The sequence below is a fragment of the Lampetra planeri genome, chromosome 54 (assembly GCF_965212315.1).
Source record: "Lampetra planeri chromosome 54, kcLamPlan1.2.h2, whole genome shotgun sequence".
Classification (NCBI taxonomy): Eukaryota; Metazoa; Chordata; class Hyperoartia; order Petromyzontiformes; family Petromyzontidae; genus Lampetra; species Lampetra planeri.
In genome coordinates, this window is record NC_136160.1 from 5,640,117 (window position 1) to 5,664,908 (window position 24,792).

Sequence of the window (24,792 nt, forward strand, 5' to 3'; positions counted from 1 at the left end):
CGATGACATATAGTGGCTGTCTAAAATATTCTCGTGGGGGGGGGAGGGGCGGTTGGGGGGAAGGTGGGGGGGCCTCCCCCCACCGCCCCCTCCCGGTTTGTCTCTCCACACCGCCTTTGTGTTTGCATTTATCTCTAACATCGACCAGGTGGCTCGCACGTTCCATTGCCCGCCAGAGACGTATTTTTCTAATGAATATAGATTCACATTCGAAGCGAACACGAGATATATATATTACAGAGAAAAAAAACACCGCGCACTTCCACAACATGTTTAGAGTTTAAGCGGAGCGCCGGCATTTGGGAAAATCACGAATTCTGCCATCGTCTCCGCCGTCGGGGCAGGCCGCGGCCGTAGCTTTTCATTACCGTTCGCGAGAGCGTGGTCGCACACACGGAGCGCACGCACGCACTCACGGGCACGCGTCCACGAGCCCATGTATTTTTTACCTCCGACGACAGCGACAAAGAGCGGCTGCTCGTGAAATGATTTGCACATTTTTATTCGAATTAAAAGCGCTCTCATTTATTACTTATTGATTCCGGAGCCGAATGTCCCAGTTATATTCTAATTGCACATTTTAAACGGCGCTCGTCGTTCGGGGCCCCCTAATGATGCATTAACCTTCCTGCCTTCCGACTTATTTAATTTCACCGGGCAGGCAGGCAGACACGACGAGACAGATACAGCCAACCCCCACCACCACCACCACCACCACTCCCCCCCCCACCTCAGACAACGCTTCCCGACAAAACACAGCAAGGGCTGGGGAGTGGTGGCGCAATGATCAGCGCCGCCAACGCCACGGCGCTAAAACCCCGGCGGTGAGCACAGTTTGATTCACAGTGGGGGGGGGGCCTTTTCTTCAGATCTAGAATGGGGGGGCATTTGTCCAGCATTAGAGTGACAGAGAGCGGTAAGTTAATCATATTATTGTTATTAGATTACCATATTCTTATTATAACTCACATTGCAACTGGAGGTCCCTATCACGTGGCCCTGCGTGGCTCCGAGATATTCCGTTACGTTATGGGCGTACTATGAATACCAATAATAATTATTGTTGTTATCAGTGGTCACGGGTGGCTGCAGCGATATTTCTAAGGCTGCCAATGTTAGCGGAAACTGTGATTCAAGACCGAAACAGGGGGATGTCTCCACAACCCTGGCTATCGCCCGATGATGCTGGTCATAATTACCGGCAAAAGGTCACGGTACTCTTAATTGTAAATGTGGGTTTACGCTCCAACCGCACACAACCGGCATGCTGTGCTAGTAACAGATTGGCACGTTTAGTTTACGTGACAAACCTTACTAATTGGCTGTGTCGGGTGGTGGCGGGTTTAACTACACATTTATATATTCACGCGATCTAACCCAAATAAACCACTATTATGGATACTATTGGCCACAAAAGCCCTACTACCGCTACTACTACTGCGTGTTAAACTAAACTGTGATTGCTCGCTTGACTGGGCGCTCCAGATACTCCTGCATGCAAAACGCTCGGTAATTGGCTGCGAGCGCCTTCATATATAGAGGACCGCAGAGCTTGGTGAGGAGGGCCGGAGAATTTGGCGCCGACTCAGCGCCCGGGCCTTCCCCGCTCGCTCGCCTGTGGATATTCCGGGGATGCCTCCTTGTGATCGAATGCTCCGTCACAAGATGAAATGATCATTTTTATCACGTTGTCACGAATAGGAGATATTTTTAAGTGATTTTTTTTTTCCTTTCCTCTCTACCTTGCGCTCCGATTGTTTGTCGCTGTAACGTTCTGACCCAGCGCCCCTACCTGGACATCCGTGGAAAAAGAGCTGGTCGGATACCTCCCGGATAAATAAAATATTCTGATGCTGATTATTCATGTTGCAGTGCGCTAACCTCTGTGCCACCGTTCCCCGTTCCCCCCTTAGTGTGGGTTGCGTTGACATAAAAATACAAATGATGTCACCGCTAAGACTGCGCTCTGGGGCGCAGGTGCACGCGGAAGCTCCTGGAAACGACCAATTAAGACTAATTGCTGCCGCTGTCTACAGGCATGTACAGACTCACTGCCCCCCCCGCCTGTGAAGGGATAATAGTAAACACAGGGGAAGGTCACGATTTGCTTCAAGGATCGACTATCGTCTGTACCATCCAGTCTGCTTTGTCCGTCTCTCCCGGTGCTGCCCGTACCGTCCGGTCCGTGCCGCTTGCCCCGTTTGCAGGCACTTAACGGCGGACGCGGCAATCAAAGCGCCATCGATCGAAATCTTTCCTGAGGCTTCCCTCCGCGCCCGCACGTCCGCGCTCAACTCCACTGCCAGATTTGTCCGTCGTCCGGGCAGAAACCGGCGCGCCGTCGAACGTCCGCGACGGATCCGAGTGCGGCGGTGGCGGCGGCGATGGCTGCGCGTCATCTCCCCCCCCCCCCCGTCTCATGGCGAGTGACCGCGTGGCGACGAGAGGGCGCGGAGAGAGACGGAATAAACCCGTCGCAGGGCGACGAACGAAATGATCCCGCGCCAGACGCCCGCCGTCTGGTGCGATCCGCCGGACGCTTTCATCGCCGACTAATTAAGATTCCCCTTTGTAGATGGGCGCTCGCCTCTACACACTCCACTTATCCATCAGGAACCGATGAAATTATTTGAAGCCGCTTTAAAAGGAAATTTAATTTAATGTCTCCCCCCCCCCCACCAAACCCGACTGCCACCCACCCCACCCCTGCCGCTCCCCGCCCTCCCCCCGTTCAATCTGCCACTCTGCGCATATTTTCTTTACATGATCCCAACTCGTTTCCATGGCTCGTTATATCCCGCAGGACCCTGAGAGATGGCAGGACAGCTTAGGGAGGCCACCGTTCAGCAGCGGATAGATCACGGCTGCTGATCATCTCGGTGATGATGAACTCGTGCGCCTCAATGGCTCTGTCTGCGACAACTGAACCTCATGGCGGGACCCCGGGGTCTCGAATAAACGCGAGTAAAAAAAATATATATATCGTATTTACTTATTTTTGGCGACTCCGTCCCACCGCGCACGTAAACGCCGCGACCCACCAGAAATCAAACCTCTAGTTCTTCACCAAGCACCCGTCGTTGCCAAAATTGCCGTAGTCACAAAAAAAATTGATTAGCGCAACGTGTAGAGCTCGTCTAGAGGAACAGATTGCCGTATCGTTCGCCTTCAACGGACATTAAATGACGTCGCAACGCAGTTCATGCGAGAGCCCCCGGGGGCTTTAGGGATCCCTGGATCCCGCCGTAAGGTAAAGTACCGTGTGGTGGAATGGTGGCGACTGGGTTAGCGCGCGCCGCACTATGAACCCGGCGGCCCGAGTTTTATTCCGGGCCATGACTAGAAGCAGTGGAGAGTGACATCTGAACCGACCATCATGGTGAAGTATGGTCAAACAACCCCCACGACCGACGTGCCATCGGCAGGCCTTTATCCAGCGGTCTATTGACAGAGGGCATTAAAGTATTTGAATGAGAAAAAAAAATATTCCAACGTAAGCGTGCGTCCTGCGACGTGGGATGATAATTATCACGAGTAGCGTCCCTGCAGCTCCAGCAGTCCTACCCACGGGAGGGCAGAGGTGATGGGTGACGACGATGATGGCCGTTCAAGGCAAGCTGGGCTTCTTAGGGCCCTCTATGAATGGCTGAGGCTTACGGAGCTACAGACGCAGGGCACCTGAATCACTCTCAGGCTTCACTCTCTGTCTGAGGCTGACAGCCAAAGGCACCTGCTGCTTTAGGGATCTCAGCGTGCATCGTTAGTTCCTGTGGTTCACAGAGCCAGTTTTGGCACAACCCTTACGATTCTTCGTATTCAAAATCAGTTATTGCGATCAGAATCAGGCGCCTTTAGGATTCAAAAGGCTTCGTCGCGAACACCCGAGGCTCAGAGCACTAGGCCCGACACCGAGAAGATCCTTGGGGTTCATTGTTAATGCCTAGAGTTCCAGAGAACCAGGTGAATGGCTCACACAGGACTAAAATAAAACAACGTTATCGGTACAGAGGCTCCCCCACAGGGCAGCGCACGGGAGGGCCTGTGGCACGGTTAGGCGCCAGCTATCGTAGTGCGCGGGTCGTGTCGCTACGGTTCTCTGCGGTGAGTTCGATGTCTCGGAAAACGACGGCGCCACGCCTCTCGAAATAAAATCAACGCCCAGCCGCTCGCGCGTTCCGAGGGTCGGGGTGAACGGGACACCCCACCCCGCAACTTGCAGCCGTCTCGGAACGGGAAAGGGGTCATAAGGGTTCAGCGTCGTCGGCGCCCGAGGTCGATACGTCGGCTGCGCCGGCGCGACCGCCGAGCGCAAGCCCCGCGGGTTTCGTCACCTGCACGAGCCTCCCCTCGCCGTTCTGCGACGCCCTCGGCCTCTTGGTGGGTAGCGCCGCGTCGGACTGAGGGCTGCCCCTGCCTCCCTCCAGCAAGCGCTTGGCTCGGCTTAGCTGCTGGTGCTGCCGCTGGGACGCGAGGTCACTGGCCCCTGCAAGGAGAGAGAGACGGCCACGGGGAGACGAGGCGGCACACTCAGGAGGTTTCAAGTTGAAGTCGCTTAACCGGATGAGGAACTCAAAGAGACCCGGGACGAGTCTCATCTTCAAGAGCGTCCCGGGTCACCAAAATGACAGAAGCAATCACGCGAAAAGCTGCGCACACAAACTAATAAGCAGTGAAGGAGCTCGAAAGTGGAGATATAAATTGGGGCAAAGATGACCAAGTAAAATAATAAAATCGGGCAAACGGTGTACAAACGAATCAGCGTTGCACGAAATAAAATTCCTTGCAACAAAAGATTGCTCTGGGAAAATTACTTGGGGTAATGAACGGCGGAAACAATCGCAAGGAGACGACACAGACGCTGGAAGTTCGCAGAAGAATCTTGGGGCGGCGATGCGGTCACCCGTCGGTTTAAAATCCACTCCTGAGATCACGACGCAGCACACGCTGAGATCAGCACGCAGCAATCCATGACTGACAATTCACACCGAATAAATATATTCAGCTTTGGGAGGCCTTAACCTAGCAGTGGATAGATGCCAGCCCATCACGACGACGATGAAAAGCGAATGCCAAGTTTGGACCCAACGGGGGCCAAACAAACATGGACAAATTGACACAGAACAAACGAGAAACAATTTACCACCAAGAGCAAATAAGTTTACATCGTGAAAAATCATCCAAGTACGGGGAGAGGAGAGCGACGGGTTATCCCGTGCGCGCGTCGTTAAGAGGCTCGCTATTTAGGGTTCCGTTAACATATTACCGTTACATATTTTTTTTTTCACCGCAACGAAATGGGGTTGTGGGCTGCACGGAAAACCAAGGCGAGTCTAAAACAAAAAATAAAATAATAAACACGTGTTCTCACCGCCGTCCGGCAGACTCCCCACGTCGGCATGGTGCAGCTGGCCAGACAGGGCGCCTGGCGTGACGTCCGCGCGCTGCTGCGAATCGTCTGCAAATGCAACACACGGGCAGGCACGGGTGGAGTTCGAAAAATGTAAACACGTATAAAAAATTAAAACAAATCAATGTAAATAATATGAAAAATGCAACAATAAAACAAATTCCGTACATCCGCACAATTAAAATTTGAAGACCAACGATTTCTTTTCTTTTCGGTACGCTCGGAGTGGCTGCAATAACAGGCAGCGCGACGGCGAGCGCGCACATTTATACGGTGCCCCCCCCCACTCCTTCCCCCCCCCCCGATCGCGTTTGGAGAATGGCGAGCAGTCTGGAAGATTTGTAAATCTGGGATGCGATGTCACAGGTGATTCCAAGCGCGGTTGAGCACGAATTGAAAAGTGCAATAACGCAAATGGATTTCTTCTCGCACAAGAAAAAAAAACGGGCCGGGGATCGGCGTAAGATGTCACGGCACTTGGCAGCCTCGCGGAATTAACTATGCCTCCGAGTTAGCTTCATGCATTAATGCGCGCGTCGCGCCGTGCACTTTCGCAGCCCTGCAGGCGAAATTCATATTCACAACGCCGCCGCCGCTGCCACCACAGCGACCGTGGCACGTCCTCCGCAATATTGCTTTTGCCGTTTAAAAAATATGCAAAAAGATGCGTGTTATTTTTTATTAACCTCGAGCGATTCTAAACAAATGAACGTTGTTCTTGCGGGCGTGTAAAAGAACGAACGCGCACCCACGCGATTTTGTTTATTTTCCCAAAACCGCCGTGTGCTTTTGATTAAATAATTGGCCAACTTCCTTACTTAAGCAAACGAGAGAAATGCGTGCGTCCGAGCGGACGAACGTCGCGTAGGTGGAGCGACGAGATCGCCGGTTCAAGTGCACGAGTGACACGGGCGGACGGTGGAGGCACTGGGCCGTGATGGGATGATGATGGCGTGCGGGGGCCTTCATCCAAGCGGTGGACAGACAATGGCTGATGACGACGATGACGATTGGCTGCGTTGACTCGACAACCGATGTGAGATGTGAAGATGCGATGGCATTTGCCGCAAAACATTCGGGGACAGGGAAGGGCATCCGCGGTTGAACGGAGCGCAGTGTGGCGACGGTGCGAATGATCACGTCCCTTGCTTTGACAAACAATGTGCCTGTAAGAGACACAGTACAGCAAGTAGGTGTGGGCCAATGTTCTGCCCCTTTGGATGGGGGACTGCCTGGGAGTGACAGTTGTCATAAGGCCCCACACGCACACACACGCACACACACGCACGCACGCACACACGCACCCACGCACGCACTGGTGTTGTTGACAAAATCTGCCGAGTCTCTGCGACCGTGTGCAGAGCCAATTGAAGGAATTCCTTACGCAGGTGAACTCCGTTTGTGACTGGCGATGAGTTTGCTGCCGAGTTGGGTCGGGCAGATTGATTTGCAGGCAGAGAGAGGGTGGCGTGGCGAGGGAGTCCAAAGCCCAGTCAAAGATGATTGAACCAAAAAACCAACACTTTAAATGTAAGAATAGCCTATACCCATTTCAAAACGGGCATTAAAGATGCTCAAACACAAAAATAGGTATACCTATTGCAAGGCATCACGTCTGCATTAACCTCACATAATTGTGTCAAAAGATGAAAACAAACATGCTCTGATAATAATTATATTTGCATCGTCTTTGAAACCGATTGGCCTTCACCAGAGACAGCCTTCTTCACGGCATTGTCTCACCAGTCTTACACCAGAGAGAACAGCGGCAAAAGGCGAACACGTGTGTGTGGTTATTGCAGGACTTGATTCCTTGAAAAAAGTATATCTATTTGGAGTTTGACCATCGTCACACCTCATGTTTTATTGCCAGAAAGGGGCAAACCTATCCTTATTTGTTGGTAATTTTGATACTGGCGAAAAAGACACATTAAACGTAGTTCTGCACTGAACTGCTTCAGTGATAAAAAAAAACAGGAAAGCCACACACTTAAGCGGTTGTGCTTTCGCTACGTAGTCCCCACCTAAAGAAGGACGCTTGTGTTGCGCCCAAAACGTCGTGATTTAATTTAGTTGTTTTCATTTATTTCATTTTATTTTTTACCTACGTAACTTTACCGGAAAAAACAAAGAGTATGAAGCCATTACCTTTCTGGCATAAACAGGGTCCCACAGATAGAACGGCTGAACCCGAGCTATCGATGCTCTGCAGTTGGCATCGTCCTTCAGCTGTTCATCTTTTTTACGTTCTTTGCTCGACAGCACCGGTGAGACAAGGCCGTGAAAAAATAGGTGCAGGTCACTCAGTTTCAAGGATAGCGTACACATTATCAAAGCATATTTGTTTGAACGTTTAACCACAAGCATGTGTGGGTTAGCGCAGACTTGATGCCTCGTAGTTTCGGCCTCTCGTTGGTGTCCGGCCACCGAAACGCATCCCGTAATTATGCCACAAAGGGGCGAGGGACAGCCCCGTAAAATATCTACCGCCGGCCATTTTCCCCGACACCGATAAACACGTGTCAAGTCAACCGTCGCTTGAGCGTGCGCTACATTCCGTGCGGAGAGCTACAAACGTCGTCACGCTGTTGACCCTTCCCCCGCACCTCCGATGAGCTCGGTTGGCTATGTACGGTGCGAAAGAAGTCCTACGTACGTATATACCACGGCTGGGAATATGGGCCCCGGATGGAGTTTTTGCCCTGGAAACGAAGACTCATGCCGGTAGCAAAATCGCGATGAAATTGCGGGCAATCAATCAATTTTTATATATTTTTTTAAACGTGTCCATTCTGAGGCTGGGCAGAGAGGTTTTGTCTGAGGGCAAAATGCACCAGGGGGGGGGAGACGGAGTTGGGGGGGGGGGGAGAGCGAGCTCAGAGTTCTGAGGGGCCAGACAGAAAAACAAACACAGACGCGAAAAGTGGCTGGCTTTCATGTGATACCTGCCGGGCTTGTGTGTGTGTGGGAGGGTGACGCGGGCGGGGGGGAAATTATCAAAACACCGCCCCGAATTTCTGTTGCAGCTGTGAGCGAGTGCTGCCTTTGTTCGTCTCCTTTCTGTTGCTTTTATAGGGGTGTGGGTTTTTTTACATTTTTTTCAAAAAATACTCTTCCATTAGCCCGCGTGTTCCCCCACCCACCCCCCCGCACTCACGAGACAGAGGCAAGCGACCGCAAACGATGTGTCGTCGATTCTCTCTTAATATACGGACGTGGAATTACAAATAATAAGAATGATCATGATGATCTAAAACGCGCTGCCGATCGAATTCTGCCAACGTTTTGAAAAGAAAGCGAGGGGGGGGAGAGGCAAGATGTTTTTACTGTTGCTGCCGAAACATCTTGCTGTCAAACAGCGTCCTACTTACGGACCTCAAACTTGGACATGCTAATTGTCTTCAGCCGCTAAACAAACAACCCCAACTCGCCCACTCCCACCAACTCCGTGCAGGCATCGACGACAACACATTTTCACGGAACATGGTTTTTCTTGTTTTTTTAAAGCCGGAGAGGAATAAACACCGCCGCGGCGTCCCGCACGCAAAACCACCACCCCACCTCGGCGCGTCTCCACTCCGAAACCCCACATACCTTGGCGATTGGCACAACGCTTTAATTGGCTCGGCAGGAAAGAGGAGAACCCCCCCCCAGCACCCCCTTCCAAGTTCTCGACAAAACAAGACGGCGACTTCGCCGTGCGGACTAAGGCCCCCCCCCACCCCTTCCCCGCGCGAGCTACAGCGTCTCTTCGTGCCGTCGCTTTCCTTCCAAGACGTTTGCCTGCCCCCCCCCACCCGTCTCTCACACGAGCGGCAACCGCTCCCCCGTTCACCCGCAACAAACGCGTTCCAGTTGTTCGGTCGGGGGCGCGGGAAGCAGGGGGGGGGGTGAGAGAAGGAGTAAAAGACGTGAATGCGCTAAGTTTCTCGACCGATAAGTGCGGACGCACGAAGCCACACACACAAAAAAAAACGGGGAGCCGGGCGTGGAAAGTCAGATAATGGCTGCGCCTACCCCCCCCCCTGGCCGTCACCCGAACCCAACCCCACCAAATCTCCCACCCCCCCCACACCCCCATCATCTCCCACTGCCACCACCGCCCGCTACTGCGGCTTGCCTTGACTCTGAGCCAAACTTGGGGTGCGGTGGGGGTGCTGGTCGGGTGGGTGGGATTGATGTCGCAGATTTCCAGGTCACACCGAGGGTCATGTAACTGGCCCAGCCAATGGAATTATCTGTAAATCTCTTAGCCCGCGACGGATAGCAACAAGCCTTACTATTGGCAAATCACTTAACGCGATCAATTTCTGATTTAAAGACTCCCGGCCCAATGGGAGCCTGGGACAAAGAAGGAAGGGGGGGAGAGAGAGAGGGGGAGGGTTACTGCACTCGCTGGACTTGCCACTGACAACTGCACAGGCAGGGTTGCACACACGCCCACATCTATCAACTTGTGCTGACACACGTAAAACACATACATCAACAGACCCCACGTTCTCCGTCTCAACGCACACACGTACACAAAACATCGACCGACGATTGCCTTTGCCCCACCGTAATCATTACTATCCAATTGCAGCGGCGTTTGTTCAAGCGAACAACCGCTTGCACCGGCTTTCACCTCATGGGGTCTCATCGGCAGAGTCTTGCTTAACGCAAACGCTGCCCGGTTTTTTTCCCCCCGGTATGTCATTTTATTGGCGCCCTCCATCTACACGATGGGAGGCGTGCCCCTCGTTCAACGCAAATAGCGAGAGAGTAGACGAACCCACCACGATGCCGTGGTCGTTCCTTCAGTTGTACCGCTGGCCCACTCTGTGGCTCGCCTGTGCAACTGTCGCGCGCTGGAAAGTTCAAGTACTCAGCGTCCACATTGCCGCCGGTGAGATCTAACCGGTGATCTGGCGACGCTGCTACTGCGTTGGCAGTGGTGCAACACAGCGAACAACAAATATCTCATCTCAACACGTTTCTTAACAACACTGGGCATTGAACGAAAACATTCTAGGTGGCATTTGCTCTTCTTAATGTGTCACGAAGTAGGGACCCCGCCTGAAACGTCGTGATGACCATATCAAGCTTCTTTGACTAAGCTATGGGGGGGGGGAGGGGTCGATCCAATATCCTTTGTAACCGTACGACATGACGCGATATCACGTTGCGCGATCGTGACGGTTGCCACAATCGCGAGTGTCCTCCCCCCCCGGCCGTTGTAAGATCGTCTTTGCCTCCAGAAATGCTCTGCCGTGACTCCAGCGCGGCTAAAAAGGCGACTCGGACATTCTCCCGAGCGCAGTTTGCTCGACGCGCAAGTCTGCCCCCGCGGGGCCTTCTGAACCATCGCGACGGCACAACCTGCAACGCTTATAAACCAGAGGTCGCAAACGGGTTTTGATTCCTTACCCGTACCCGGCCGCACCAGGGTCGCAAACGGGTACCCGTACCCGTATGGGTACGGGTAGCCGGGTATCGGGTAGGGTACGGGTATCGGGTGCCCGGTTGCGACCTCTGTTATAAGCGCACACGCCGCCACGACACGATGATGACGAATAGCCGTGGAGCCATCCGCCTCTCAGGACAACGTTGCCACAGAGCACTGACTTGATGGGTGACGGCCATTTACTTGATACAGCAATCGTGCTGTGACGGTTCCACCTGAAGACGGAAGCTTGTGTTGCCTCCGAAACGTCGTGATTTTTATTTTATTTTTATTTTACTTTTATTAATTTAAATTTTTTTTACCTACGTGACTTTACCGAAAAAACCCAAGAATATGAATCCTTGCAGTCACGAAAGCTTCAAATCTAGAATTTCTCTAGAACTTTATTGGCGATTATTGTGAACTTGAGATATTTGTTGTTTTGTAATTATTGTTACGTATTTAAAAAAAAAATAATCAGGAAATTAAATCGCCCAAGAAAAATGAAACAACGATAATCACGATCCGGCGATATCTTTCCAAGCGGACGAAACGGTAATTGGCGGGCTTCTTTACATCGTACAATAATATCGTGGCATCGACCGGATCTCGCGGCAAGCCACTCAGTGTCGGCGCACGAGTTCCACGGTAATTTCATGTTTCTGTAATTCAATTCATAATTTGTCCTAGGATCAGTCTAAAAATACGCAGCACGGGCAGACTTGTGCGACAGCAAATCGATTATTTACCACAGATTTATGTCCAGTGCAATATTTCTCACGCGTCCACGCAGTTTGTTTTTGCTCCGTTTTTTCTGTACGCTCCATTGCGACAAGTTCTCTTTTTATTTCGTCACGCTTTCACCATTTTTTCGTGACTGTCGCAAATTACGCTCATCACCCGAGTCTCTCGCATCCCAGGGTGCCTTGAGTTTTCACACCGGTGACACAAAATCAACAACAACAACAACATTGTTAGGGGCGACGTCGTCATCACAACCCAAGCCCCTTGCATGCCAACACGAGGGCGCCGTGTAAACGCGACGGACAGGCTATGAGGATCAACTGCACAAAGGTGGAGTAGGGCTTTTTTTCAGGTACAATGCCTCCCCTTTATGCCCACTTCCATTCCACGTCGGCGCCTCTATTTGACCAGGTGGGGCCACGCGGAGACAATAAGCCTCTTTAAGTAAGGAAAGCCTGGGCCTACACACAAAAAAACACGCGCGTACGCACAGGGCACGGGTGCTAACATCCTGTGCACGAACCACTAAAACAATTGCGCTCGTATAATTACGACGCGATTAAGGAAGTGGTTGCGATATCAAAACGGGTTCCGGGCCACTCAACCCATCACCCTCTCACTGTTCCGACCAGCACTGACCAGCGCGCTGAAGTATGGTCAAACAACTCCCACAATTGGTCACAGTGTGGGGGGAGGCTCTCATCCAGCAAAGGGATGTTAAAAAAAAAAATGTTCGTAATAATAATATTATTCTGAAGATAAAATGTACAAACACACACAAACTGATTTCTTTAGAACTGCTTTGTGTGTGTTTAGTTTGTTGTCCTTCCCCGCGCACCTCTGATGAGCACGTTTGGCTACGTACGGTGTGAAAGAAGTGCGTCATACAGCATAAGTATTCATAATGAAGCTTTTTGGGTTAGATCGCGTGAATATATAAATGTCGTTAAACCCGCCACCACCCGACACAGCCAACTAGTAAGGGTTGTCACGTAAACAGAACGTGCCAATTCGTCACTAGTACAGCACTAGTGTGTAGTGTATAGTGTAGTGTATAGTAGTGCAGTGTATAGTAGTGCAGTGTATAGTAGTGCAGTGTATAGTGTAGTGTATAGTTTAGTGTATAGTTGTGTAGTGTATAGTAGTGTAGTGTATAGTAGTGTAGTGTATAGTAGTGTAGTGTATAGTGTAGTGTATAGTGTAGTGTACTAGTACAGCACACCGGTGTGTTGGAGAGCCAAGCCACAACATTTACAATCCGAGTACGACGTTTCGCCAGTAATTACAACCAGCTTCATCAGGCGACAGCCAGATTTGACAGCCAGATTGACGATGCGTGGTCAAGTATGGTCAAATAACCACCACGACCGCCGCTGGCTAGACTAAATACTTTTTTATTTTACCAGGTAAGGCCCCACATTGAGCGACGTGGCTCTTTTTTCAGAAGCGACCGAGCTATCACAAATGATAGCTCAACGAAGTGGCTTACAGTGTGAAAATGTTTATAAATGTGGAGGGGAAACACTGGAGGACCTGGAGAAAGACGCACACAACCACCGGGAGAGAGAGAGAGAGAGACACGCAAACTCCCAACGATACAGCAGGCGTCAGGGTCAGGATCAAACCCACGACCTCCTGCATTCCAGGCGAGGTAGTTAACATCTCCTAGCCACCGTGGCGTGGGGAGGCCCTCATCCAGCAGTGGACTGACAGAAAGGACTCTGACCGCGTGCGTCTCCATGTAAGGCAGCGCTCAATCGCCGACCTGACGTCGGAAATTGCACATTACCACGATGAGCGGCAGAGTCCTGCAAATCAAAATAACAGGCTATATTAAAACCCACGTCTCTCTCGACAAAAATACTCTTGGGTCTCAATTACCGGGTCTCCGATTCACTCTCGATGGTTTCTGAATAAGTGGCGGTTATTTCATTGAAAGCCGCTCATGTAAAAACAAAAAAAAATCCATAACGATGGATGCTAATGTAGCGCAGTCAACAGCCACGTTCGATCCGCTGCTGGATCAAGGCCCTCCTCTCCAACCCCGTCGCTATGAAAGAATCTACCGATTTCATCGCTCCGTCTCCAAGGCGGTCAAACCGTGGCCACCGCTCCGTCACAATCCTCGACCATCGGTCACCACCGTCCCCCCTAGCCGTGATGTGTCCCGTAGGGGAGCGCACTCACACTCCCAGCCACAGCTTGAACGGGTTGGGAGGGCGTCTGTAACCCGAGTCATGTCCTCTCATCCACATGCTCCTCTCGTTGTGTCTCCCGGTATGATTCCAAGCGTGCATCTGAACTGGGTAGCCCGCGCACCGATTGCAAGAAAAGCGTTACGTCCCGCCGAAATAATTAATCCCGTTCGCGAAAAAAAACTTTTATGTACGGCCTTTTTGTTGCATCAGACAAGATACATTTTGGACGCAACGAATACATTCACACATTTGCAAGACAAAATAGTTCACAGGTGTCAGATTATATCTCACTACAGATGGCTATAATTAGGAGGACTAATGTAAAAACAACGCGTAAATCACGGTGCATGACGCACGCCAGGAGGAGTGGCCATTACACAGCAGAACGCCAGGAGTGGCCGTGACAGAACAACGCCAGGAGTGGCCGTGACAGAACAACGCCAGGAGTGGTCATGACAGAACAACGCCAGGAGTGGCCGTGACAGAACAACGCCAGGAGTGGTCATGACAGAACAACACCAGGAGTGGTCATGACAAAACAACACCAGGAGTGGCCGTGACAGAACAACGCCAGGAGTGGTCATGACAGAACAACGCCAGGAGTGGCCGTGACAGAACAACGCCAGGAGTGGTCATGACAAAACAACACCAGGAGTGGCCGTGACAGAACAACGCCAGGAGTGGTCATGACAAAACAACACCAGGAGTGGCCGTGACAGAACAACGCCAGGAGTGGCCGTGACAAAACAACACCAGGAGTGGTCATGACAGAACAACACCAGGAGTGGCCGTGACAGAACAACACCAGGAGTGGTCATGACAGAACAACACCAGGAGTGGTCATGACAGAACAACACCAGGAGTGGTCATGACAGAACAACACCAGGAGTGGCCGTGACAGAACAACACCAGGAGTGGCCGTGACAGAACAACACCAGGAGTGGCCGTGACAGAACAACACCAGGAGTGGTCATGACAGAACAACACCAGGAGTGGTCGTGACAGAACAACACCAGGAGTGGTCATGACAGAACAACACCAGGAGTGGTCGTGACAGAACAACGCCAGGAGTGGTCATGACAGAACAACACCAGGAGTGGTCATGACAGAACAACACCAGGAGTGGTCATGACAGAACAACACCAGGAGTGGTCGTGACAGAACAACGCCAGGAGTGGTCATGACAGAACAACGCCAGGAGTGGTCATGACAGAACAACACCAGGAGTGGCCGTGACAGAACAACACCAGGAGTGGTCATGACAGAACAACACCAAGAGTGGTCGTGACAGAACAACGCCAGGAGTGGTCATGACAGAACAACACCAGGAGTGGTCATGACAGAACAACACCAGGAGTGGCCGTGACAGAACAACACCAGGAGTGGTCATGACAGAACAACGCCAGGAGTGGTCATGACAGAACAACACCAGGAGTGGCCGTGACAGAACAACACCAGGAGTGGTCATGACAGAACAACGCCAGGAGTGGTCATGACAGAACAACACCAGGAGTGGTCATGACAGAACAACGCCAGGAGTGGCCGTGACAGAACAACACCAGGAGTGGTCATGACAGAACAACACCAGGAGTGGTCATGACAGAACAACACCAGGAGTGGTCATGACAGAACAACGCCAGGAGTGGTCGTGACAGAACAACACCAGGAGTGGCCGTGACAGAACAACACCAGGAGTGGTCATGACAGAACAACACCAGGAGTGGTCATGACAGAACAACACCAGGAGTGGTCATGACAGAACAACACCAGGAGTGGTCATGACAGAACAACACCAGGAGTGGTCATGACAGAACAACACCAGGAGTGGTCATGACAGAACAACGCCAGGAGTGGTCATGACAGAACAACACCAGGAGTGGTCATGACAGAACAACACCAGGAGTGGTCATGACAGAACAACACCAGGAGTGGTCATGACAGAACAACGCCAGGAGTGGTCATGACAGAACAACACCAGGAGTGGTCATGACAGAACAACACCAGGAGTGGTCATGACAGAACAACACCAGGAGTGGTCATGACAGAACAACGCCAGGAGTGGTCATGACAGAATAACACCAGGAGTGGTCATGACAAAACAACACCAGGAGTGGTCATGACAGAACAACACCAGGAGTGGTCATGACAGAACAACACCAGGAGTGGTCGTGACAGAACAACACCAGGAGTGGTCATGACAGAACAACACCAGGAGTGGTCATGACAGAACAACGCCAGGAGTGGTCATGACAGAATAACACCAGGAGTGGTCATGACAAAACAACACCAGGAGTGGTCATGACAGAACAACACCAGGAGTGGTCGTGACAGAACAACGCCAGGAGTGGTCGTGACAGAACAACACCAGGAGTGGTCGTGACAGAACAACACCAGGAGTGGTCGTGACAGAACAACGCCAGGAGTGGTCGTGACAGAACAACACCAGGAGTGGTCGTGACAGAACAACACCAGGAGTGGTCGTGACAGAACAACACCAGGAGTGGTCGTGACAGAACAACACCAGGAGTGGTCGTGACAGAACAACACCAGGAGTGGTCGTGACAGAACAACACCAGGAGTGGTCGTGACAGAACAACACCAGGAGTGGTCGTGACAGAACAACACCAGGAGTGGTCGTGACAGAACAACACCAGGAGTGGCCGTGACAGAACAACACCAGGAGTGGTCGTGACAGAACAACACCAGGAGTGGTCGTGACAGAACAACACCAGGAGTGGTCGTGACAGAACAACACCAGGAGTGGTCGTGACAGAACAACACCAGGAGTGGTCGTGACAGAACAACACCAGGAGTGGTCGTGACAGAACAACACCAAGAGTGGCCGTGACAGAACAACACCAAGAGTGGCCGTGACAGAACAACATCAGGAGTGGCCATGACAGAACAACACCAGGAGTGGCCGTGACAGAACAACACCAGGAGTGGCCGTGACAGAACAACACCAGGAGTGGCCATGACAGAACAACACCAGGAGTGGCCATGACAGAACAACACCAGGAGTGGCCGTGACAGAACAACATCAGGAGTGGCCATGACAGAACAACGCCAGGAGTGGTCGTGACAGAACAACACCAGGAGTGGCCATGACAAAACAACACCAGGAGTGGCCATGACAGAACAACACCAGGAGTGGTCGTGACAGAACAACATCAGGAGTGGCCATGACAGAACAACGCCAGGAGTGGTCGTGACAGAATAACACCAGGAGTGGTCGTGACAGAACAACACCAGGAGTGGTCATGACAGAACAACACCAGGAGTGGTCGTGACAGAACAACACCAGGAGTGGTCATGACAGAACAACACCAGGAGTGGTCGTGACAGAACAACACCAGGAGTGGCCGTGACAGAACAACACCAGGAGTGGTCGTGACAGAACAACGCCAGGAGTGGCCGTGACAGAACAACACCAGGAGTGGTCGTGACAGAACAACGCCAGGAGTGGTCGTGACAGAACAACACCAGGAGTGGTCGTGACAGAATAACACCAGGAGTGGTCGTGACAGAACAACACCAGGAGTGGTCGTGACAAAACAACACCAGGAGTGGCCGTGACAGAACAACACCAGGAGTGGCCGTGACAGAACAACGCCAGGAGTGGCCGTGACAGAACAACGCCAGGAGTGGCTGCCCTATACGTTGCTGTCGTTACCGGTGGGGCACACAGAGACGAGAGGGACACGGTTGGGAGGATGGTTGGAGGAGGAGGAGGGGGGATAGGGAAACCACTAAGGATCTTCATCTGGTACCAGCAGAATTATTCCCTGAGAGAGTCACCGTGATCCTAAAACGGCGCCTCGCGCCAAATTTATTTATCGAGCCCCCCCCCCCCTCCTAGCCCCCCCCCCTACCCACTAACCCCCCTCCCCGCCCCCCGTTTTCGCGGCGGAAAGTGGCTGCCGAGCCGGGACGAGCGTGGGAAACGCGGACGCACCGCGCGCCCGTGGCTCTTCGCGCTGGGAAAAATAAAAAAGGAATCTCGCGGCGCTTGTTTTTCATTTAATAAAGGCACTTCTGTCAACTTGGGCAGACTCGGCAGATTAATAAGGCCTTCTGTTTCTGTCGACTGCCTGGAGAGAGAGAGAGAGCGAGCGAGGGAGCGGCAGAGAGGGAGAGATGCACACAGAGCTGGGAGAGTGCAAGGGGAGGGAGAGCTCGGTTGGGAGGAGGTGGTGGAGGAAGAGGAAGGAGATGGTGGGGCAAATTGAAGGAGCAGGGGGGAGGTGGAGGAGGTGGTGGTGGTGAGGAAGGAGGAGGATGGCTAAGGGGCGGAGGAAGAGTGGGAGCAGGAGGAGGGAGACAGGAGGAGGAGGAGGTGCAGAAGGTGGGGGGGTGGAGGGTGGAAAAGCAAAGGAATATGTGGGAGGAGGAGGAGCTGGTAGGTGTAAAATTGGAAGGTGTGTCACAACAATTTCACACTTTCCAATTAATGTACACATCTCTCTGTCTCTCCCCCACAGGGTCACCCCCCCCCCCACCATCACGCACCCAACATACATTAGGAACACGCCGCAACACACTTGCTAAAAAATGCATTACCTTAACCAAACGAGCTCTTTCAATTATTAAAGAGACAAACATCCAACCCGCCTCCGCCGTAGTTTCACAGCGGAGTGCGTGCTGTTAGAGAGCGCTTATTACAGCCGCTATGATAAACGCGGGGGGGGGGGAGGCAGTACCACTCCAGGCTGCCTTTGTATCTCCCGGGTGTTGAGGTTCACAACACCGCAGCCCCCCGATACTCAATCAGTCGACTCACCAGGCCGAGCCGACCGCTGAGAGGCCCAGGACCGGCCGGGACTTGCAACAACAACGGCGACGGCAGCCATTAGCCGCAAAGCAGATGGTGAGACGTCACCACGTCACTTGTGCCAGGCTAGGTGCACCTTGAGGCCACGTGGTGAAGAGCGTCGAAGGACGCACAACGCACGCGCCAGAGTAAATTGGCGCTGTCAATCATCAAAGCGGTAAAGAGCAACCACCCCCCTCCCCCACCCTGTCTACGCCTCCACCGCACTCGGTCAAAGTGCACGGCGCAGCCAACCCATCCGCCAAACCCATCCTCCGCCGAAGTCAGGGAGCGCAGCGGCTGCTCCCTCTCGCTCGCTCGCTCTCTGGAACGCGTCACGGAGCGCAGCTATTTATTTTATTGCTCGAGCAAAGGAGTGGGGAAAAATGAACGCGGGCTGTGGATGAGGGGCGGGGGTTGGAAGTGACTGTTTTTGTTTTGTTTACGCGTTTATTGCGCGTGCGTGCGCATGTCACGTACGACACAATGGCCTGCTTTGCACCGGACGACGGGAACAAGTTATTCGCTCGGGCTTCATCGTCGTCGTCGTCGTCGTCTTCCTCAGCCACGGTCAATCCGCTGCTGGATGAATGCCGTCAATCGCAACTCTCACGGGGTTCCACCACCCCCACGACGCAACAATTCCGTCGAGCAGCCGCGTCGTTCCGTCTCCGCGACGGGGACGTCCCCTCTCGGGCGGGCTCCCCCTACCTCGACTAGCGCTCCGTCGTCGGTCTCGACCCTCCGAGCCGCGACGCGTTCAGCCCCGTCCCACCTGCTTCATCTTAACGGTTCCATGAGGGTGTTGCAAACGTACGTTCCCCAATCCACGTGCCCCTCCCAACGAGAGATTTGCGCCAGGGTTTGCGAGTTCTTAAGGGCGGCACACGCACAGGCATCTCTCTCTCTCTCTCCCCGCTGTTTCCAATTAGCGGCAGGTTTTGCTCTTTCTCAGCAACTGGAAGACGTAATAATATTAATAATAATAAAATAACATATTTTAAAACCATATGAATAATAAAAATTCCTTTCCCCTCCACCCTCCTGTAGACTCCACCACAGACCCAAGCTACGCCTCACCGGCTTTTCCTGGCGACACGCCCCCCGCCCCTCCCCACCATAGGAATGTGGAGTTTCCACTGCTGGCTGAGGATCTGCTGATGGAGGCAAGTGCTGCCCGATGCCCGCGTACGTAGAGAGAGACTTTACGCATTGACGGTTGACAATCGCATCACCTACAACACCATAAATTCACCGACACCATCACATCACCACCACCCATACCACTGCATCACCGACACCATCACATGACCACCACCCACCCACACCAACACATCACCTACCCCATCGCAACGTGGCCCAAAACATCACAGCACCACCCGGCTAACATCCACACCCCCATTCCGACAACCCTCCTACCCCCCCCCCAGCACCACACACCACCACCCCACCCCCCATCGCGCACTCCTACACACCGCCACCCCCACCAACATCCTGACCCATCCGCACCGCCGCACCACACCGCCACCCCCACAACGCCCAGCAGGGGACAGCTGCGTGTTATCCGGCGAGTGGGAGTGGGTGACGGGCCGAGCCTAGCGCAAGCGAAACATCAATTTCTCTTGCCGTGCCTCCCTCCCCCTCTCTCCTTGCCTCCCGCGCCCGCACACACGCACGCACGCACATGTGCATGCGTGCGTGCGTGGGGCGCGGGGGTCTCAGCACAAAGGTCAATTTGAGCCAGTGAGCGTTAGCGGGAGGGGAGCGAGCGAGGGAGGGAGCGGAGCACAGTTGTGCGGGCGATGGTGGGGGTAATGTAGTTATGGTCACAGGCACACCCAGATAGGTGGAGGGGGGCAAAAGGGGGAGCTACCCCCCCCAAAAACAAGTGTGCGTGTGCATGTGGCAGTGTGTATGTATGCGTCGTGTAGTGGTGAGCACGCTGCGCTACGATGCCGGCGACCCGAGTTCGATTCCCGCTCACGGCCACCACCAGCACCAGTGAACTGGTCCTGAGCCTCCTCTAGTTCGACTCAGCCTCAAATGAGTACTGTTACCTGGTGCGGTGTGTAAACGAGGGAGACAAAGGCGGCCGGCCGGCTCGGGCGTGGTCCTCGCCACCAACCCCCCTCGTGTGCCGCTCCGGCCTTCATCGCTGCAACTCGCTAGCAGCACTTGCCCCTAGCAGTCTGTTATGGCTATACGGGGGAGCTTTGTCTTTACCGCTGGCCACAACACCTCCCCCCCCATGCGCGCCGCTCCGGCCTTCAAAGGGTGGCGGCAAACAGCACGTGCCCCCTACAGCCCGCTAGAGGAGGCTACACACGTGTGGGGGACGTGTGTCTGTGCGTCTTCACGCATGCGTGACAGGAGTACGTCGTGCACCGCACACGTACGCCTGTGCAGCACGTGTAGCATGCACACACTTTCCAGTACGTGCGTGTGTGTTCGTAACGAGGTCGACTCAGCCTCAAATGAGTACCTGGTGCGGTGTGTAAAACATCGCCGCTGGGGAGACAAAGGCGGTTGGGCGTGGTGCTGGCCAACAAACCCCGTCGTGTGTCGTGCCAGCCTTCACGTATGTTGAACGTATGTACGTTGGACGTATTTCGCACCGTACGTAGCCAGCCGAGCTAAACGGAGGTGCTGCTCGCCAACGGCACTTGCCCCAAAAGTCCGTGAAGGCTACACGGGGGACCGCTGCCTTTGTCCGTTCGTCAACTTTGCGTTGCGTTATGGCTCCGGGTTTGTGGGTTGACGCTGCAAAGGGGGAAGGGAATGGCGGAGATTGGGTCGCTGGCCGACGAAAGGAGGGGTCGGGGTAGTGTAGTTGGTGAGTGGTGAGTGCTCGTGTCAATGGTGAGCGCACTACACCACGAACCTGGCGACCCGAGTTCGATTCCCGCTCACGGCCGATAACAGTGGCGAAAAAAATCTGAATACGGTCCTTGATCTGCCCTAGGTCGACTCAGCCTTGAATTAGTATCTTGCTGCAGTGTGTACACATCAGCATTGGGGAGACAAAGGTGGTCGAGCGTGGATGTCGGCCACACCTCCCTGCCCCCCCCCCCGTGTGCTGTTCCGGCCTTAATAGGTGCTTGCTAACAGCACTTGCCCCAACAGCCTGTAAAAGGCTATAATGGGGGCGGGAAACCTTTTGTCTTTGGAGTCTCAGTCGAGTGTGGGGTGCGTTGTGGGCGGGGCGAGGGGCAGGGGGGCAGGGCGGGTGGGCAGGGGGGCAGGGCGGGTGGGCGAGAAGAAGGGGAGGGGTTGTTGGGTCACGGGAGGAATCTCACCACCACCACCACGCAGCACCACGGCCGCCGCCCTCTCTGTTGGCTGTCGCTAATTACATTTGCAGACGCCGCCGCGATGGGAAATCAAGTCGGGGGGCGACTTTGCATGCGCGCAGTCGCTCTCCACTCGCCCGCTCCCACCAACCACCACCACCACCACCACCTCCTCCTCCTCATCGCAAATTCCTTCACAGCTCTCATTGTCGTCGCGTGGGTTTGGTTTTTTTTCCCGCGCCCCCCCCCCCACCACTCCCGCCACACCCCCAAGTTGCCTAATTCGACAGGAGGGCGGCAGCTTTGGGGGCTCGACGTGACCCCCCCCACCCCCCCAACGCGGGCGAACGCCGCTTTCTCTTGGCGGCGCGGGGAAAAAGTTTGAATGTTTGCCGTCGCCGCGTCGACGGATACAAATTGGAGCTGAGCGACCATCGCACACGTGTGCTCGAAGACATCCTTACTCGAAGACATCGCCGAAAGACGCGCGGCGGTATCGGAAGACGCTTGCAAAACACGCGGCCTTAAATGTCGCCCGACGTGATTAGCGCCATTTCATAATGCCGTGAAAAATCAGCGAGCGGCGCTAAAAACTGAAACGGTTTCTTCTCTCGTCCCCCCGCCACCTCTCCCTCGCTCTCTCCGCGAGAGGGATCTCGTCGCGCGGCTCCGTAATGAGTTCTCGCGCCGGCGGCGACGATTACCGCGCCCGCGCCGTTCGCTAACTCGCGACGGACGAGCCGGGGGTCGCGAAAACCTTCACGGGGGAGGGGGGGGGGCTGCCGCCGCGGTGTTACCGACGGCTGCAGCCGCCACCGAAGAACGAACGGCGACGGTCGGGAGGGGAAGCTGCCGGGAGCCGACCCCGGCCACCGGCTCACACGGGGGGAGGTCATCATCGCGCTGAGAATGTCGGCGTCAGTGGGACGCTGGGCGCAAACACCACCACCGCCCCCCAAAGACAAAGATCCCGCCGTGTAGCCTTAACAGACTGTAGGGGCAAGTGCTGTTAGCGAGCACCTTAATGGTCAACACGGCACACGAGGGGGTGGGGTGGCCAGCACCACGCCCGGTCGCCTTTGTCTTCCCAGTAGCTGTGTTTACACACCGCACTAGGTACTCATTTCAGGCTGTGTCGACCTAGTGGAGGCCCAGGACCGGTTCAGATGATCGTCACCGGTGTTGGCCGTGAGCAGGAATCGAACTCGGGTCACCGGGTTCATTGCGCAGCGTAGCGCTAACCGCCACGACACTACCGCTCCCCGCCCCCACCTCGAAACACACCGCCCTTCAAAGCCACTTCCTCTCCCCTTTCATGTTATCATCATGACTATTTTTTTATTACTACTACTAATATCCACACGGCTGTTTACCCCCAGCAAAGCGTCTCATGACTCTTTCAGGAGGTTGCTGCCAAGTTTTTGCAGCAGGAGGAGTGGGGGGGGGGCACGATGATCGCTTCCCCGCGCAGATCCCGACCGGGTCGCTTTTCTCCACCGAGACGCCACGTAAACCACCCACAATGCAATGCGCGCGTTGACGCTTCTCTGCAGCCATCGTAATCCTATCAATTAACGCCCTTCCCATTACGACGACGTACGTGTACGTCGTCAGTTTCTCTGCACGTACGTCATCGGCACGGAATCGCAACGGAATCGTAAGGAAAAAATAAAATAACATTTTGGGTCCCGAGGCTCCCACAAGGCCACGCGGGAGGGGGGGGGCGTGTGGCAACGTTTGGCGCCAGCTATCGTACAGTGCGGTCGTGCCGCTAGTTCTCTGCGTGGAGTACAAGGACTTTATAAACAACGCCGCTACTACGCCTCTGAAAAAAATTAACGTCGAACCGCTTGCACATTCCGGCGGTGAACGGGAACAGCCCACACCCTGCGACTTGCAGACGTCTCGAAACGGGACGGGGTCAAGCCATGATTCATCCACTGCTAGATTCCTCCAGTCTAAATAAACAATCCGACTCTGATAATAATTCACGCAGCCCTCTGTGTCAATCCAATTCTGGATGAAGAAGACCTTCCTTTCCTTCGTTCCTTCCTAACTTCCTTCCTACCTACCCTTCCTTACTTCCTACCAACCCTTCGTTACTTCCTACCCTTCCATCGCACCTTACTTCCTAACCTCCTACCTCCCTTCCGCCACTGACGCTGGCCGTGGCAGAGAATTCAACTCGGGCCACAGCGGCAAAGGAGTTGAGCTGCCCTTGCGCCGATCTCCGATTTTGTTTTTGTGTTTATCCGAGGCTCAAGCTGCGCCGTTTAACCACGTCGTCGGGCGGGCGGCGAAAAACGTCCCTCTGGCGTGCGTCTGTTTTAAATCAAAATAAACAAACAAACCCAAACCGCCGCCTTCGTTATTAATTTACTCGCTCGCTCACTAATTTATGCCGCCGCCGCGCGTCGGCATTGTTTCGGTCCGCGGCGACACAACGCATCCGCGGCTCCGTGCCAAGCGCCCTCTCGTCGCTCTCTCTCTTGCTCTCGCCCAGCCTTCGTGGACGTCACTGGGTTCGTAGGGCACCGGCAGTAAGGGCAGTCCCGCGATCTAGTTCTCAATCGGCGCCGCCGACGATCGGACGAAAAATAAATCGGCGAGCTGTGACGATGACCGCGAGCCTGCGGCCGCCGAAGGGACGGACCGGCGACAGTGGCGGAAGTCTGTGGAAAATAAAGAGCTTTGCAGCTCATCGGATTCCTGCAGGCGAGACAAATATTCTCATTCTGCATCACGGGTCGTCGGTTTAAGTTAAAGAGTTTGTTTAGGATTTAAATAAAAACAGCACCCCCCCCCCCCCCCCCCCCCGGTTTGAGTGCCGGCCGCCGCTTCAACGTGCCAACAACGGGGAAGGGCGTCGTTTGGTGAAATTTGCATGATTGGGTTTGACGAAATGGCACGGGCGACCAATA

At 53.9% G+C, this 24,792-nt stretch overlaps 1 protein-coding gene across 1 annotated transcript in view; it reads right to left on the minus strand.

Annotated features, from left to right (window-relative positions):
• LOC144735169 (uncharacterized) overlaps positions 1–24,792 on the minus strand; it is a 189,509-nt gene that overhangs the window by 18,914 nt on the left and 145,803 nt on the right. The window contains exons 6-7 of the mRNA XM_078617614.1: positions 5,369–5,455; positions 4,332–4,483 (exon numbers count right to left, since the gene is read on the minus strand). Coding sequence (XP_078473740.1) covers positions 4,332–4,483; positions 5,369–5,455 — 239 coding nt within the window. The remainder of the gene's footprint in view (positions 1–4,331; positions 4,484–5,368; positions 5,456–24,792) is intronic.